At 37.0% G+C, this 16662-nt stretch overlaps 1 protein-coding gene across 6 annotated transcripts in view; it reads left to right on the forward strand.

The window, feature by feature from the left end:
- Positions 1–16662, forward strand: part of MAP2 (microtubule associated protein 2) — a 227656-nt gene that overhangs the window by 172769 nt on the left and 38225 nt on the right. For all 6 annotated transcript variants that reach the window (XM_079782259.1, XM_079782254.1, XM_079782257.1 and 3 more), the window contains 2 exons: positions 9634–9747; positions 11732–11809. In XM_079782259.1, the coding sequence (XP_079638385.1) occupies positions 9634–9747; positions 11732–11809 (192 nt within the window). The remainder of the gene's footprint in view (positions 1–9633; positions 9748–11731; positions 11810–16662) is intronic.

The raw sequence follows: 16662 nt of genomic DNA on the forward strand, positions 1-16662 counted from the left end.
CAGAGTTTACCTTGAGCTGTGCCTTCGAAAGCCCGGACTTTACCATCCTCGGAACTCAAGCAGCCAAGCGACGAACATACTCAGATATGTCCGTTTATTGCTGCTGAAATTATAAATTTAAGCTTGAAAATACACGATGAAGGAAAAGTTTGTTATCACTCTAACCTTCTGTTTCCCTTTCAACCTTAGAATTTGAGAACCCACCTTTTCTTACTTCTTCCACTTTCCTCTGCCAACATTCCTATTTGAGATTTACTACTAAGAGCTGTCATCCCATTCAAAAGATGGGCCCTAGGTGGTTTGGCTCAGTGGATAGAGCATCGGCCTGCGGACTGAAGGGTCCCAGGTTCAATTCCAGTCAAGGGCACATGCCCGGGCTATGGGCTCAATCCCTCGTGGGGAAACAGCTGCAGGAGGCAGCCAATCAATGATTTTCTCTTCCTCTCTGAAGTCAATAAAAATATATATTTTTTAAAAATTTAAAAAGATGGCATATAGACTTTCACATTATATTCATGTACTCAGAGAAGATAGTGCAGAGCCATGTCTCCTGCAGATAAACTAGAGCTACCTGCATCACCCCCAAGGCAAATCAACAAGCTGGCCTGACAATACAAGAGGCTGCAGATTTTCTTTTCCTTGTTGCCATGCCAACCACTCATCGCTCCGCTGCCATTTCCCTGAGCTCCGCAGAGGAGGGTGCAGAGCAGAGGTATTTAGCATTTAAGGGTGGATCTGCGGAAAAGCACAGGGCCTCCCTGTGAAGCCTCTGGGCCTGGTGGCGCCGATGGATGAGGACAGAAAATGGGGATCTTTTCAGTGTTTTCCTTCAAAAGGTTAGGCATCGGGGGCTAGAAGGGTGAGCAAGACAAGAATTGATAGAAAGGCAATTCCACGAGGTTTGTATTTGTCACGTTTGCTTTGTCCTATGTGGTCTCTATACCATTTGAAGCAGGTTATGGGTATTAGCTTCAGTTATAATACGTGGCTTGTCTTGTTGGTAAATAAGAAGGATCTGAACCTAAATGAGGGCTAGCTTGTGTGGAAATTACAATAAGGAATCGCGTCTCTTACTCTTGTTAAGGAATGAGCTTGTGCATAGCAAGTATTGCTAGCTAGCGCTTTTATAATGTACTAGAAATTAGAGGAAAAGACAGGCACCAGATAGAGTTGTTTGTTTAAATGTGCAGTTATAGGGTAGTTCTTCCTGTAAAAATTTACAGGTCTATATTTGCTTGCTCTTCAGCCAGTCTTAGAGTAGGATGCGATTGTTTTAAGCCAGTAATTTTTAAATCAAAATGTAAGAAATCTTGGTTTCCCTAGACCTCTTTTAATTAAACTTATGACTCAACAAATTAAAATGTGATTTTACTCCTTGGAATTTGCATTGCCTACAAAAACTTCAAGTCATGAAGACAATGTATCTAATACAATAGAATCTGATATTTAAAAATTAAGATTAATTTGCATATAAATTTATTCCCATGTATGTTTTTCCAGAAAATGCCTCCCATGAACTTGTGGAAATAAGTCTCCTTTCTTTACTGTCTTGTTTTGTGCTAAATGTCAGAACTACATCACATTGAATTTGAATTTTAATGCAACAGACTTGAGCCAAGAACAATTCAGATCTACTTCTAAAGTTATTCTTTCTGGCTTGTTCTGTAAATGTAAATATAATTTAATTATCATTGTATTATTTTTTCACTTGGTCCCTCCCCCTGATCGTATATTTTCTAAGACCTTATCAAATTTTGTCCTCTCCAATCTGCTGTCATGTTTTATCATCATAATTTTCTTTTAATGTATTCCATTTTTGACATTTTAAAATTCTCCATCTGAGAAGAATTCTTAACATTTTATAAAATATTTGTAGTGTGCAGGTGAACGTAGTCATGGAAACAAGTCTTTTTGGATTCATTTTTGGACTGTTTAAATATTTGTTTTGGTTAGAATTATGCACAATCTTTATCTGTGTCTTATTACCTTTCTAAGAATTCTCTCCACACAAAATAAAAAAAAATTAATAGTAATTTGGAATATATTAATTGCTCTAATATCTTGAGAATATATTCATCATTAATAACATATTTTTTCAAAAAGTAGGATGGATGGATGATAGAGATATTTAGATGATAGATAGATAGATAGATAGATAGATAGATAGATAGATAGATAGACAGATAAGATTGTTTGTATATACCCAAGAAAAGTAGTACACCAAATACCACCCTGAGGGGTGGCTGTGGATTTGATTTCATTTACTGTTGAGAGGTTAGTAGACTGGGGAGTACCTAGCAGTCATTACTTCTCCCTCTTTCCTTCCCAAGCTACTGAGATGAACCGACTTTTTCCGCTTCAGTATATTAAGCCTTTTTCTCTTCCTCTCATTCCCTCACACTTCACTGCTCCTCAGCACAATACATAAAGCATGTGCTTTGACTGTCATGGGAGTCTGGAAAGTCATATCAGGAGCAGATGAACAGAACAACTGGTGCTGCATTGCAGACTTGGTAGTTTAAGCATGATCTGACTTGGCATCATGAATCCTGAGGGGAAAAGAACACTGAACCAAATGCTTGCTGCCTGCTCACTGTGTGGCTCATCTCAAAGAATGAGTCACCAGCCAGCAGCACTCAGAGAAAATACAATTCAAAACCCAGCCAAGCTGATGAGCAAAGAAAAGAGGAAAACATATCTCCTCAGCTCTTGTTGCAACTTTTAACAAAGATGCAAATGCTAGGTGGTTATTAGGACACATAGATGAGAGCTAAACATTTGCTTTTACAGTTGATTTCAGCATCACTCAAAACTTGGGAAGACATTAGGCAAAATGGATAATAAGGGATGAATCAAGATTCAGAGAAACATCATCTTTAATAGAGATGATTCAGCTTCAGCAACCTGAAAATTAGAATCAATATTTTCGGTCCAAATTTTCTATTTGTAAACACAGGTCAGAGCCGTGCTGGGATGGGAGGCTCTCTGATTCTAGCATAGGAGACTCGGGCATGGTCAGTCCTCCAACTGAACCAACAGTCTTTTCTTTTGCAAAACACGGTACGTTTGCTGGGAAAGGCTATATTGGGAAGAATGTCATGAAAGGATATAGTGGAAGACTAGATGTGGTTGTTTCATCATGTGTAGCATGATGACATTTGAAAGAGTGTGTACTATAGGAGAGACGACCAGGAGTCTATATGATCAAAGGTCCAGAGGTGATGTTGATTTTATCCTCTCAAATGAATCTCTTCCTTTTCCGAACATCCCCATGTACCATGTTTATATCCTGCATTGATCATATTGAACATTTTACTGAGGTTACTTGTTACTTGTTTTAATCCCCATCACTAGGTTGTGTTTTGAGGTTGTAGTTGTCTATGCTTTCTTTATCTTCATGTTCTTTTTGGTATATAATATGGTGCTTATTTTTTATAGTAGGTGCCAATCAGTAGTTTTTGAATTGATATGAAGAAGAGAGAACATTGCCCAGCCGGGGTGGCTCTGTGGTTGAATGTCGACCTATGTACCAGGAGGTCACAGTTCAATTCCTGGTCAGGGCACATGCCTGGATTGTGGGCAAGCTTGATCCCCAGTGTGGGGCAGGCAGGAGGCAGCCAATCAATGATTCTCTATCATCATTGATGTCTCTCTCTCTCTCTCTCTCTCTCTCTCTCTCTTCCTCTCTGAAATCAATAAAAATATTTTTTAAAAGAAGATGAGAGAGGGTTAGTATCCATGTTCTGTTTGAGAATCTAAATTACATAAACAAAATGGGGCTAGAAAAATTATATCACAGTGTGAGCAATACACTTGTGGGAAAGGTTTCATCACAGTTTTCACTTTGACAGCAAACTTCTCTTTTGGGAAACAGATACAAACTCCAAGCTCAAATACACCATTTTTTAGGTGAAGGATTTCTATAAAAGTTGGGAAGGCATGATTGATAAACTGGAAAGGGGAATAAAAATGAATCAGAAAAACCAAGCTGTTTTTAGACATAGTCTTAAAACCAGGAATTGATCAACCTCTTCATGATCAGGGCTACTGTTTATGACATACTAGAGGCCTGGTGCATGAAATTCGTACACTTGCGGGGGCGGGGGAGGAGCTCATCCTGGCCTGCACCCTCTTGCAGTCCAGGAACCCTCAGGGGATGTCTGACTGACGTCTTAGGCCCATTGTCCCTGGGCCTAAGCCAGCAGTCAGATATCCTGAGTGCTGCCGCGGAGGCAGGAGAGGCTCCCACCACTGCCGCTGCGCTGGTCCGGCTCAGGGCTTCTGGCTGAGCAGAGCTCCCCCTGTGGGAGCGCACTGACCACCAGGGAACAGTTCCTGCATCGAGTGTCTGCCCCCTGGTGGTAAGTCTGGGTCATAGTGACCAGTCATTCTGCCATTCAATCGATTTGCTTTATTATATAGGATTGAAATTGTAATTTTGTTTAAAATAAAAGCTACAAGTCCTGATTTTGAAAATTTATTTTTTTCATATCTTGTATAATAAATTGAAGTATTATTGACATATTTTACTAAGAAAATGAAATGAAAATTTTTGAAATCCGATTTACCATATCATGAAGTTTCATATATCTCATAGGGTTGTGTTTTTTTATGCAAAATGAAGCTCTGTGTTTGTAGATATACTATAGCTTTTAGTTATAGTAACATCTGCCTATCTGAGACCTTTCTTTAGCAAAGTTATATTAATTTAATATACTTCCCCCCTTGCCTAAATGTAAATGATAGGCAGATCCTAAACTGTGGAGTTGCTGGGGCCCATGTCATCCTACCTACCTAGATAGCATCCCATTCTTACATTTTTCTCAATTCTGCTGCTCCATCAAAATTGATCCACCTTTCTCTTTCTGCTGGACTCCTACAATAGGAGAACCAGAGCTATTGCAATAACGAGTTACAGTTTTATGCTTTCTAGATATCATTTGCATCCTGTTATAGCATCAATATCTTCAAATAAAAGTGAGTACTTTGACAGTTTCAAGTATGATATAGATGGTACCCACAATCTGCAAGTATTTCTAGAGGTAGGCTTGGTAGCAGTGAGACCCAGTACACAGAGAAGAGATATAGATTGAAATGTGTTAAGTGCCATCGAGTCAGTCCTGTCCTCACCACTCCTTAGACAATGTGATGTGTTCAAGACAGAATACAATCCAATTTCTCCCAAGTTTACTAGGAGTAGTACAATTTTCATGTTTCTTACCAGATGCAAAAATGAGCATTTCAAAGCTCTAAAAGCATTATCAATTCCCTCTGTGCCTTAATGATTGTGTTCAGTTTATTGACACTGAAGCAATTGGAAAATTTCAGGGAGCAAAGTCCCTAAGAAATTTCTCTTTACTATATTAATTTAAGACTAATAAAATATTACAACCTGGATTAATTAGTAAATGTTTAATATGTGGGCTACAAACAACAATATAAATATGTGCACAATACTACATTGGAAAGATACCACCAACAGCAAAAACTTTGACTAGAATATGATAATATAAAGTGAGACTATATGTACTTACTATATTTCTTCTGCTTAAATGTGTGTGTTTTTCCTGTTTCCAGTTGTACCCTTAAAATTAGAAGCAAAATTTCTAGTAGGTACTATTTCTGACCTGTACTTTGCTTTTCTAGTTACTTTTAACTTCGTTATATAGTATCCTGAACTTGTGGTATCCTTGCACTGATAACATTAATTTATTATACTTCCCTCCCTTGACTAAATTTAAATGCTAGGCAAATTTTGTTCAAGCTCTAAACCCTTCATTTGAGTAAGTTAAGTTGTCAATCTAAATAAATTGTGGATTTGAGCATATAGATTGAGATAAAACAAAAAGAGCGAGGGAAATTTTCCTGGACTCAGACCTTTGTACAAGTGTATTTTCTACCAATCTTAGCTCCACTGGGTTGCGTTTGCATTTGAGAAGAGGACCATATGAGGGACTGTGGATAATTCAGCCAAAATCAGTGGCCATTACTGGGAAAAGCTTAAGAAACAAAAGGAAAACATGTCCTTCAGTGACTTTGCCCCATTTCAAGCACTATTTCAATGCAGGAACACCAAGTTCTACTCATCTTTATACCACCCATAATGACTAAGCATAGTTCTACTATCTTTCGTGGGTGCAATACAAAATCTGTCCAGTTTCAGAACCCATCATAACTGAACTTTGTGCAGTCATGATTCCTTATCTTAAACGCATTTATCCCCACCAGTGGTCGGCAAACCGCAGCTCGCGAGCCACATGCGGCTCTTTGGCCCCTTGAGTGTGGCTCTTCCACAAAATACCACGGCCTGGGCGAGTCTATTTTGAAGAAGTGGCGTTAGAAGAAGTTTAAGTTTAAAAAATTTGGCTCTCAAAAGAAATTTCAATCCTTGTACTGTTGACATTTGGCTCTGTGGACTAATGAGTTTGCCGACCACTGCATAAACTATCTGTACCTCAAATGCATTTCCCCCCATAAACTAGAATTTTCTTTGTTTTAATCAGGAAGTCTTTAGAAAAAAAAAATCTTTGGAAGACAAAGCTGGTAGGCAAAGATCGACAGCTGCAAGTGTTGGCCTGGGTGACCCTGTGAGATCAATTGGAGTCCTGCTAGGGAGGGGTCTGCCTGCTGGCCTCTTTCATTAATGCTAAGGTGCCAGGGAACCAAACAAAAAAACCAACAATCTGCTCTTTTAATTTCCTTCATCACCAGTTGATTACAGGAAGTCGTTTCAGAGAAACCATTTACTCTCCAAATTAAGCCAGGAACTTATCTTTTTCCCCTGTGTTTATGAATTTATCTCGGGTATTTGTTTAGCAGACCTCTTCGAACTGCACAGTGCTTTCCTTGTTGACTAGTTTCCATCGGCAGCAGCAATTAGCATCGGTTTCCTAGGCAACCATTCTGTACCCTACTGAGAAAAACCTTTTCTTGACAGGAGCATTCTGTCTAAAATTGTCTTGTTTTCCTTCTTTCACAAGTGTACAGTGGGCTTGTCGTTTCTTTTAACACAGCACTATTATGCCTGATGTTCTTAAAAGCAGAAACATTTACTGGCTTTTATATTCTATATGGTTGAATTTATCATCAATGTTACTTACTTCTCTCTTAACAACCTGAAAGAAATCAACAAAAATATGTTCTCAGGCTTATGCCAACTTCTTTCCTTCCTTCCTTCCTTCCTTCCTTCCTTCCTTCCTTCCTTCCTTCCTTCCTTCCTTCCTTCCTTCCTTCCTTCCTTCCTTCCTTCCTTCCTTGTTGTTCACAGTGTAATTGGTGAGCCTTTGCTTGCTCACCGAATCACAGCTGGTCCTGATGAAAACACAAAGGGTCCACTTTCAAAATCCAACCTCTGTGTATACCAACAGTGTCATATATGGCTCTGAAGCAAGTTGAAGTTTTCAGGGCCACTGAGAAAGTCACAACTGCATGGCTTGGTTATAAATCAACCACGCAATGTCTATAAATTAATATAACAAAATAACTAAATAGTTAAAAACCAGGCCTAAGACTGTCTTAAAATTTCTGATGTAAGTAAAGATACTGTGACTAGAAGAGCATAGCATGAATCAGCATCATAGAAAAACCAGGGCACTGCAATGGCTATAAACGCTGAGTAGTCTGGTACAACAGTAGAGTCACATTTACTGCATCATTTTTGTTTAAATAATTAGTGGCCCGAGTCTGTGAGGCAGTGACCCAACATTCAGGCCAGGAAGTACTCACTGGGAAAAATGACAGAATCATCTCAATGGATGACAAAAGTTTTTAAGTCTTTATCGTCATGTCAATCAAACAATCTTCATTGACTCAGACGTTAGCAAGACAGCAAGAGTGATGAAAACAGTGTTATGTAATTTAAATAAGCATTTAATATACATTATTTCATTTAATCGTCACAGCACATTAAAATGTGAATGGCACTTTTATGCCCCTTAGCATGGGGAATCTGAAGGTTAGAGAGATTGTCACTTACTGTGGCTAGTAAGAGATAAAGGCAGAATTTGATTCCGAGTTTTCTGACACCAGAACCTACTATTACATATACTGCACTGATGTAAATCAAGTGACACCCAAATGGAACATTAAGTTGCCTTTATCCATTATTTTGCCAGTTTTCCCATCTAAAAAAATGTATGATTGTGTAGATTAGATAATATTGACAGGAAATAAAAGTACCTAATTTAACAAGTTGTCTAATAACCTTGCATCACAGTATAGTTGTTTATTCGTTACTTAGGTGAAATGTAAGTAGCTTAGCATGATTTTTAGTGTGTATTATCAAGTAGGTTTCTGTTGGTGAGAGCATGTCTCAGTTTGTTTCTTATACCTATTTGGCTCCCGTTTATCTTTCCACCAATATATTTCCCCAATACAAAGAAAAGCTATTATTTCTTATGAGAATTCAATTTATCTATTGAAGACTGCTTTGATACTGGTTTTTGAAGCTTTTAAAACAGACTTTACTTTTTACCTGCAGACGTTATTCTATATAATGATCACCTGTTATCATCTGTTCCCTGGGTTATATCTTTAAATCCTTTATTTTATATCAGCCTAAAATTAATAAAGTTTATTAGATGTTATAAGATGAATTGTTTTTAAGAAGTTGCTTTTAATGTTTTTCTTCCAACCGATTTTTAGCCAGATCACGTAACAGATTATTTCCAAGCTGTCTTTCATTTTTCTTAGGCGACTTGACTTTACAGCTATGTCCTGAGATGTTTTTGTATTACTGCCTCATAACCAGAATGACATTATTGATAAAATAATAACCAGTTAATATTCAAATACTTGTTATAAGATTCTCACAGACTGACCAGCCTCCCCTTTTTTCAATGAAACTTTTGTACTGACTAGGTGGGTATATATCATAGACATTAAAGATCTAATGAAATACATGGAAATGATATATAAAAGCTACTACTCACAGAATCACAGCTGGTCCTGATGAAAACCCAAAGAGTCCACTTTCAAAATCCAACCTCGTGTATACCAACAATGTCTACGTAGCAGATGTTTAAAGATGTTTTAAAGATCTTTAAAACATCTGCCATGTAGGAAAGTGGTAGCTCTTATATATCATTCTCATGTATTTTATTCACTCTGTCTTCTCAGGTTTTTTCTGAATTGGTCTCGTGAGCATTGATCCTGTTGAATAACAAATTCGTATTTTGAGGCATCTTTGTTAGGTTTTAAATCACGGTATTTATGTAAATCAGCATAGACACTTATGGTAATGATACTTTTCTAAAAAACTATAACAAAACTAAAAAACATATTTTAAGTTAAATCCAAAATGAATTCTCTCTTCTCTTTGTATTTGTTTTACTAGGCACAAACAGCTTTTAAAAAATAAACTGCCATACCTATTACTTATTTTTCTTTCATTCTGTGTTTATTTTGCTTATACTACCAATTCCTTTTACTTTCCCTTTTTTCTTTCCCCTTTTCTTTTTATGGTTACAATATATGTATTTGTATTTTTTCTGCAATTTAATACATTTTATTGTACTCTTTTGGGGAGAAGACAAAGGAAAGGAAATTCTAATGGACTGTATTATTTAATGTTCCTCTTTGCTACCTGTTTTGGGCATTTCACCATTTTACTTTATTTTTCGCTCTTTATTGCAGAGGAGGTGTCTGCAAGGATAGTCCAAGTAGTCACGGCTGAGGCTGTAGCGGTCCTGAAAGGCGAACAAGAGAAAGAAGCTCAGCATAAAGATCAGCCTGCAGCCCTGCCTTTAGGTAAATGAGCAAACCTCTGACCAGGGGCTGTGTCTGCTGTTCCCTGATCACAGGTCACGTCTTCATGTTCCCAGAGAGGCCATCTCTCGTACTTCATTCATCAGAAACCTCTGTGGGGATGCACTGGGACGTACGGTATTTTCACCTTTCGCAGCCGGGTCATTGTGGTATTTGAGTAGTCTTTAGGGTTGATAAGCTTATAGTTAGACTTTGCCCCTAAATTATTCTTAATTTTTCATTTCCAGACCACATGAGATAATTATTATAAAAATAAAGCCAATGCACTTTTATCTCATCGCCCCCATTCACAAGGAAAATGCACTAATGCTTTAATTAGATATAATTGTTTCCCTTTGTGGGTTTTGGTAAATGATTGTCTATATACTGTAGTCTTCTTTGGGTCTCTCTGAACCAGCTACATAAAACCTATAACCAGAGCTTTGTTAGAATTCAATTCTTTGTGTCCCATGTAAGATACTGGTCTTCACTTGGTTCATTTAAGGACACTCAGAAGGCATTTCTCTCTCCTTTGGTCTCAAGTCAAATGCCTTTCAGGGCCAAACAAACAGGTAATGTGATGGTGCTTGCCAACAAAACACTCAGCCATGTGCTTACGACCCCTACTCTCCATAAATATAGATTGGTGATTGATGATAGATGATAGATAGATAGATAGATAGATAGATAGATAGATAGATATGCCGAGACACAATAAAGGAAACTTCTTAGGTTCAACAGGTAGGTTTATTTCCTAAGTACATAGATGTAATCCATAGGAAGGTATGTTTTTTAAAGCCTAAAAATAGAACATAACCTTTTTCCTCTTACAGTCTAATGTATCCTTAATATTTGATTTTCTAATCAGTAATTTCTCAATTGTCTATTAAAAATTAAACAATCAAAAGTCCACTTTCCCATAATCATAATTTAAAATATTCTCATTATTTACAATCAGATGTTCTTTATCTATTGTTTTTCTCCTTAAACGGAGAGGGAACAGTTATCTAAAACATTGACCTTATGTCTGTGGCTCACTTCTGTTGCTTGAAATAAAAGAAACCTTCACCTTTTCCTTTTCAACCTGAAACCTTAAAGTATGCCATGGAAAGGTCCACAGGGTCAAAGAGCTAAAGAGTCGCCATCCCAATGCTGCCTCTGCTAACTGCTTTATGAAATAAAAATTTACATAATCTTTAGAATAGATCTTACCACTGGCCTTGACTGATGAATATGTCCTCCTTTTGTAATCACTTACCTTCATATGAGTAGTCATAAAGTGTCTTGAGGAAATTTAGCATTAACTGTAAATGAATCACAGCTTTCAGAACCTTTCTCTTTGGTCCTTCTTCATGTAAAATGCCAAGGACGGAAGATTACTCAGCTCCCACTGGTACATGTTTCTGTCTGAAGGTTGCCTCTGGCTATGACCACTTCATTTTTCTTTTCTGAGAGTTCATGCAGATGATGGGTTTCGGTATTAGACTCAGTGAACAAAAAGCCATTTAGAAAATACGTTATCTAAAATAACTGAATAATCAAGGTAACATTTGTCTTCAGATCAAGAAGTTGATCAATAAAGAATTCTAATATTTTTTCAGTCCATCAAGCCAAATGTAAACTAAAATGCCTGCCTGTGTGTGTTTGACTAATATAGTAGAATAGGGCCAGGATGAAATATTTTATTAATTAGACAGACTCAAATTAATGGGATTAATGATGGACTTTTAACAGGCATCTCTAATCCATTTTTATGGAGAATACAAAATGATTATTTTAAAATATTAAATGCTCTTCTTTCTTTTTAGGTTTTCAAAAATGTGTGAAACAGGTAATGGAGCTAAAAATAAGTCAAATGCACCTTACTATTGAGTCTTTCCTTGAATGTCATAGAGAGGACTTTTTATAGATGGCAGAACTGCCTACACATCTGCTGGCCTGAAAGAATTAATTGTCGTATCTCATTTTTTCATTGTTCGATCTTTAGCAGCTGAAGAGACAGCTAATCTGCCTCCTTCTCCACCTCCATCACCAGCTTCAGAAAGGACTGTCGCCGTGGAGGAAGGTAAGGCCTATGGGACTGTTTCAGGTTTATCTTCTGGTAAAGGGTAAATAAACATCAATCCATCAATCCATAACTACTGGACTTTAGTATAAGCTAGTCTGTGACCCAGTTGAGAGCTGTCAGATTCAAATAGTCAAGAAGAAACAAAGACTTTAATAAACAAATGTATAATAATTTATCTACATAAAATCAGAAGTAGAGGAATATGGTAAACAAAAAGGGAAAAATATGCTTGATGAAGGAAAAGATAACTTTGTGCTTAAGTTACTAGAATAACTACAGAGAACCAGTTCACTTAATATAGAATGTTTTGACAATAATGGTACAATTTTATCTTACAAGTGACTAAAAAAAAAATATATATTGATGAACTCAGCACTTCCTTATGGAAGTGTTGTCAGGAATTGTCTGTTTTGCTGAACATTGTGTTGCCAAGGTCTTCCCCAGGACCTGGGTTGTTGCAAACTCTCAGTAAATGTTAATGAATAAATAAAGCAGTTAATGAGTGAATCTGATGCAGAGAGCAATGAACTGGAAGCTGAGATCATGGCTTCTTTCCTGCTGAGACCTGTTATTGTCCATGAATCTGTTTATGCAATTTATTCAACGTGAAAAGCCGTGTCAGCTTTTGAATTCTCATTGATAAAAACTGAGGGATGCCTTTGAAGAATATTCATTCAGAATCTGAGATGAATGGCATCATTTAAAAGCAAACTATTACTGGTTCTTAGATCAGTGTATTGTTTGAGTTATGGGGGAAAGCTACAGCTCAATTGTTATTTTCATATAATTTAGTTTTCATATACTAAAATCAGAAATTTAATACTAATGCATTTTACTCATTTATTTCTTCATTTATTTTTCCTTTTGTTGCCCCTCTTAGAGATCATTTTATTATGTTAGAAATAGAAACATCACAAAGGACTCATTGTCTTTTTATAATTTGTAATTAGATTCATTTAAAATATTCTTTGATTTCCTCAGATTTTCCTAAATTACTAAACTATAAATGATTAATAAATATAATTTACTTTTGTCACAGATTTATAGACCAAAACTTTTTTGTTTCTTAAACTGAAGACTTTTTTCAAACTTACTGCCTGAAATATTGTTAAACAAACTAAATTATTTTAATAAATACAAGAAAATTGGGGATTATGATCAGTACTACATATAATTAGTTTCATAAAAGCCACTGATTATTAGTTAATTCTCTGAAAATGTGATTTGATCTTTTAATTCATAGATTTGAACGATTCTTTTTGCCTTATGTTCATCCATTCATTCAGCAGATATTTATGGAGACCCTACAATGTATGCAGTTCTCTTCAAATTCTGGGTGTACATTAGTGAACAGAACAGATAGGATCCCCATTTGTAAGGTGCACACTGTCTGGTGGCAAGAACAGAAATCCAATAAATAAGCTTATACATAATTTTGAATTGGATTAGCACTAGGAAGGAAAAGAACAGGGACTTTTACATTGGAATAAGAGGAATCTTATTTTATTGTATGGTAAGGGACAGTTAAGAAGCGGAGCCTAGAAGCTTGAATAAGTGTTGGTCAAGCAAAGGTGGAGGGAAGGGGCATTTGGGGCAGAGAGACCAGGATATGCAAGGGCATTTAGGTGGGCAAGAGCATGAAGTGTTCTAGGAACTGAAGGAGTTTCATGGCTCATGGTGAGTGAAAAGCAGGAAGAGTAATGAAGAATTTGAGGGTAAGCAGCAGCCAACTGGGTTGAGGGGCCTGGATTTCACTGTGAATACAGTGATGATAGTACTTCACTCAGGTAACTGAAAATGTTTCTGAGCCCCCTACTCACAACCTTTCAGGTGTCAGAGAATCCTCTTAACCCAGATAGGGCTATGACTCCAAGTCCGCTGGAGGTCACATAATTACTCTTCTTACTCTTATATGGGGGTTGGAGCAGAAAGGGCCCTAGGGTCGCCATCCATCTGGGGATTTACCCAGTCTGCCTTTCGGGGGGAAGGGTTTATAATGAATATAATGAAAACATAAATAAAATGTAGAATCGCATTTACATTTAAGTAACTTAGGTGTCGCTATCCAGAGTATAACCCTCCCTTATATTTCAGTACTTTCCCCAGGCTGTTTCAATATATTCTAAGAAAATGTCAACTTAACACTTTCTATTGAAAGCAATTCAAAGATATTTTATTCTGAACATTTTCAAACTTATATTCTTATTAAAAATTTTTAAAAAATATTGAGCTATACGGAGTACTAATGATTTGCTTTTAAGAGGATAACCATTTTTGAGTTATATTTTTAAAGTATGCATTTTACAAGTTTTACCTAATTAATTTAAAAGACCAAGTAGTATTCTTACTTTAAATATGTGAAAGATACATGGTCTGGACAATTAAACCATCCCCTATCTTTTTAAAAAAAACCACATATTCTATTGATTTTTTACAGAGAGGAAGGGAGAGGGAGAGAGAGCTAGAAACATCGATGAGAGAGAAACATCAATCAGCTGCCTCCTGCACACCCCCCACCAGAGATGTGCCCACAACCAAGGTACATGCCCTTGACTGGAATGAACCTGGGACCCTTGAGTCCGCAGGCCAATGCTCTATCCACTGAGCCAAACCGGTTAGGGCCTCTCTTTTCTTTTTAACCACTCTTAAAGTATGTCTAAAAACTTTATAAAGTTTTTTTTATCAGAAAATAAATTAGTGACAAGCCACAAGATAGGATTCAACTCTTCAATTTGTCAAACCAATTGGTTTTGTAAAGACCCAGCCAAAATTCAGTTAATGTATTGCTCATAGCAAGTCCAGTGGAAATGGAACAAGTGAGGTTTTTTCCTAGAGTTTTTTTATCCTTTTTGACGCACCCTCAAAACAACTGTAATCTAAGGGCACAGTGACTGCCACAGCCCAATCCCTTTTTCAAATGCAAGAACTGGATTAAATTGAGTTCAATAATTTTGGAAAATATGCTTTTTATTAATTATCAAAAATTTTAAATGCTCTTCTTTACCAAAGCGGGACCATAAAAGCTTCCACTAAAAATAACAATATGTTCGTTACTGTCATTTATGAATATTTATTTATTATAATCAATGTAATATTAATAATTAAAATTTTTCAGAATATGTGCTTATTCTGGGAAACATTTAAAGGGATTTTGATGAAAAAAAATTAAACAACAGCCACACTTAGAAAGTAAACGCAGGTATAGTAAAATGAATACTAAACTAGGTAGGATGTTTTCAAATTTGGCCTAACCATAATGGTTGTTATTTGGGATTTGGAAGCCCATGCAAGAATAATGGAATCATCAGAAAACAGAACCAGGAATCTTTTTGACCTCTTCGGTTTGCTCCAGAAGTCTAGGGTGTTTTTTTCCTATGTCAATGATGTGGCAATATTATAATTGCTAATCTGAAAAATTTCCCTCCATATCATTCTGGGGCAGCAAACCCAGTTGGCAAATGGAGGAGTCCTCAGTCAAAAGCTTGCAGAATGGGAAGGGCTTAGAAGTGACAGAGAACAGTGCACTTGGGGCCAGCCGCCTGCAGCCATTGGCTGTGGGGCAGAAAATGTGATGCCAAAACAGACTAGAACTACTGAGTCACAGAGACCCCGTGAGACTCAGTCTCTTATAAAAAAGTGACTACTCATTTATTCCCAAGGGAGGTGACATACTAAGTTTGGGTTTAACATGGCAAACCTTATTTAACCCAATATAAATTTTCAAATGCTTTCCTTAAAAAATAGATTATATGAAAGCAAATTAAGAAAAATGGATTCCTCCACTGAAACCAATAGAAGTTTAGCATTCTGAATAAGAGCCATGTAACACAAGGTTCATAAGGCTACCCTGTTCTTTCAAATATCACAGTATTAAAATGAAATGCAATCTTTTGTGGCAAGGAAAGTGTCCCCAAAAGCATGTATACTTATAATAAAAGAAGGCATTCAGTTCTGACCTTAAACAGCAAAATTAACTGTTATGAAGTGAGTTTACTCTTTCATAAATCTCTCAAGTCTACCTTTGATGTCAGATGAAAGTAACCAGCAGAGGTCCGTGACCATCTGCCTAAGTGCATTGATAGATGCTGACGTGTATGGAATCCAGCACTGTGCTTGGCACTTTCTCAGATATCCTCTCATTTACTCCTCCTAGCAACCTACAGGGAGAGATAGTATTCACTCGCACTTCTTGCCCAGGATGTCAAGGCCAGTGGATGGCTTATCCAGAATTCAAATCCAAATCTCATTCCCTGCAGCCACAGCTCCATTGCATCCCTAACGCTGTTTCTCATCTAGGTTCTTAGTGTGGGACTACGAAAACAACTTGATCTTCCAATCAGAGGTGTTTTTTTAAAATTTTTGTTATAAACTATTGGACTAATTTCCCCTTTTTTTCCAAATTACTCTCAAATAAATAATTTGTTTATTTATAATTATTATGTATCCCACCTCCATTAGGTATGAACCAAGAGCACCTGCCACACACAATTCCATAGCAAATGAGGATCTATTGTCTTCTATCACTATCATTGGAACCACGTGCACTGTTTGCTGGTCATGGTCCTCTAAGCATCACATCCCTGACACACCTCTGGGACTTGTAAAGTAGATGGACATCAGGCTCATGGGTCCTAAACAGAAACTTGGAGTACAGACAGCTCATAGTACCAGGAGAGGACTGGACTTGGCCAGGCATTCTTTATGAAGTTGCCTGGCTCGGGTCCAGACAAACACGACAGTGAAGCTACTTTTCCACGGCAGCCCTTACAGTTGTTGCTGCTTTTGTTGTTCTCTGACTAGAGTCAAAGTTTTCAGAAAGAAAATACTGTTTCTCTGAAATGTTAGAGATC

The sequence above is a fragment of the Cnephaeus nilssonii genome (genome assembly GCF_951640355.1).
Source record: "Cnephaeus nilssonii genome assembly, chromosome: 10".
Taxonomy (NCBI): domain Eukaryota; kingdom Metazoa; phylum Chordata; class Mammalia; order Chiroptera; family Vespertilionidae; genus Cnephaeus; species Cnephaeus nilssonii.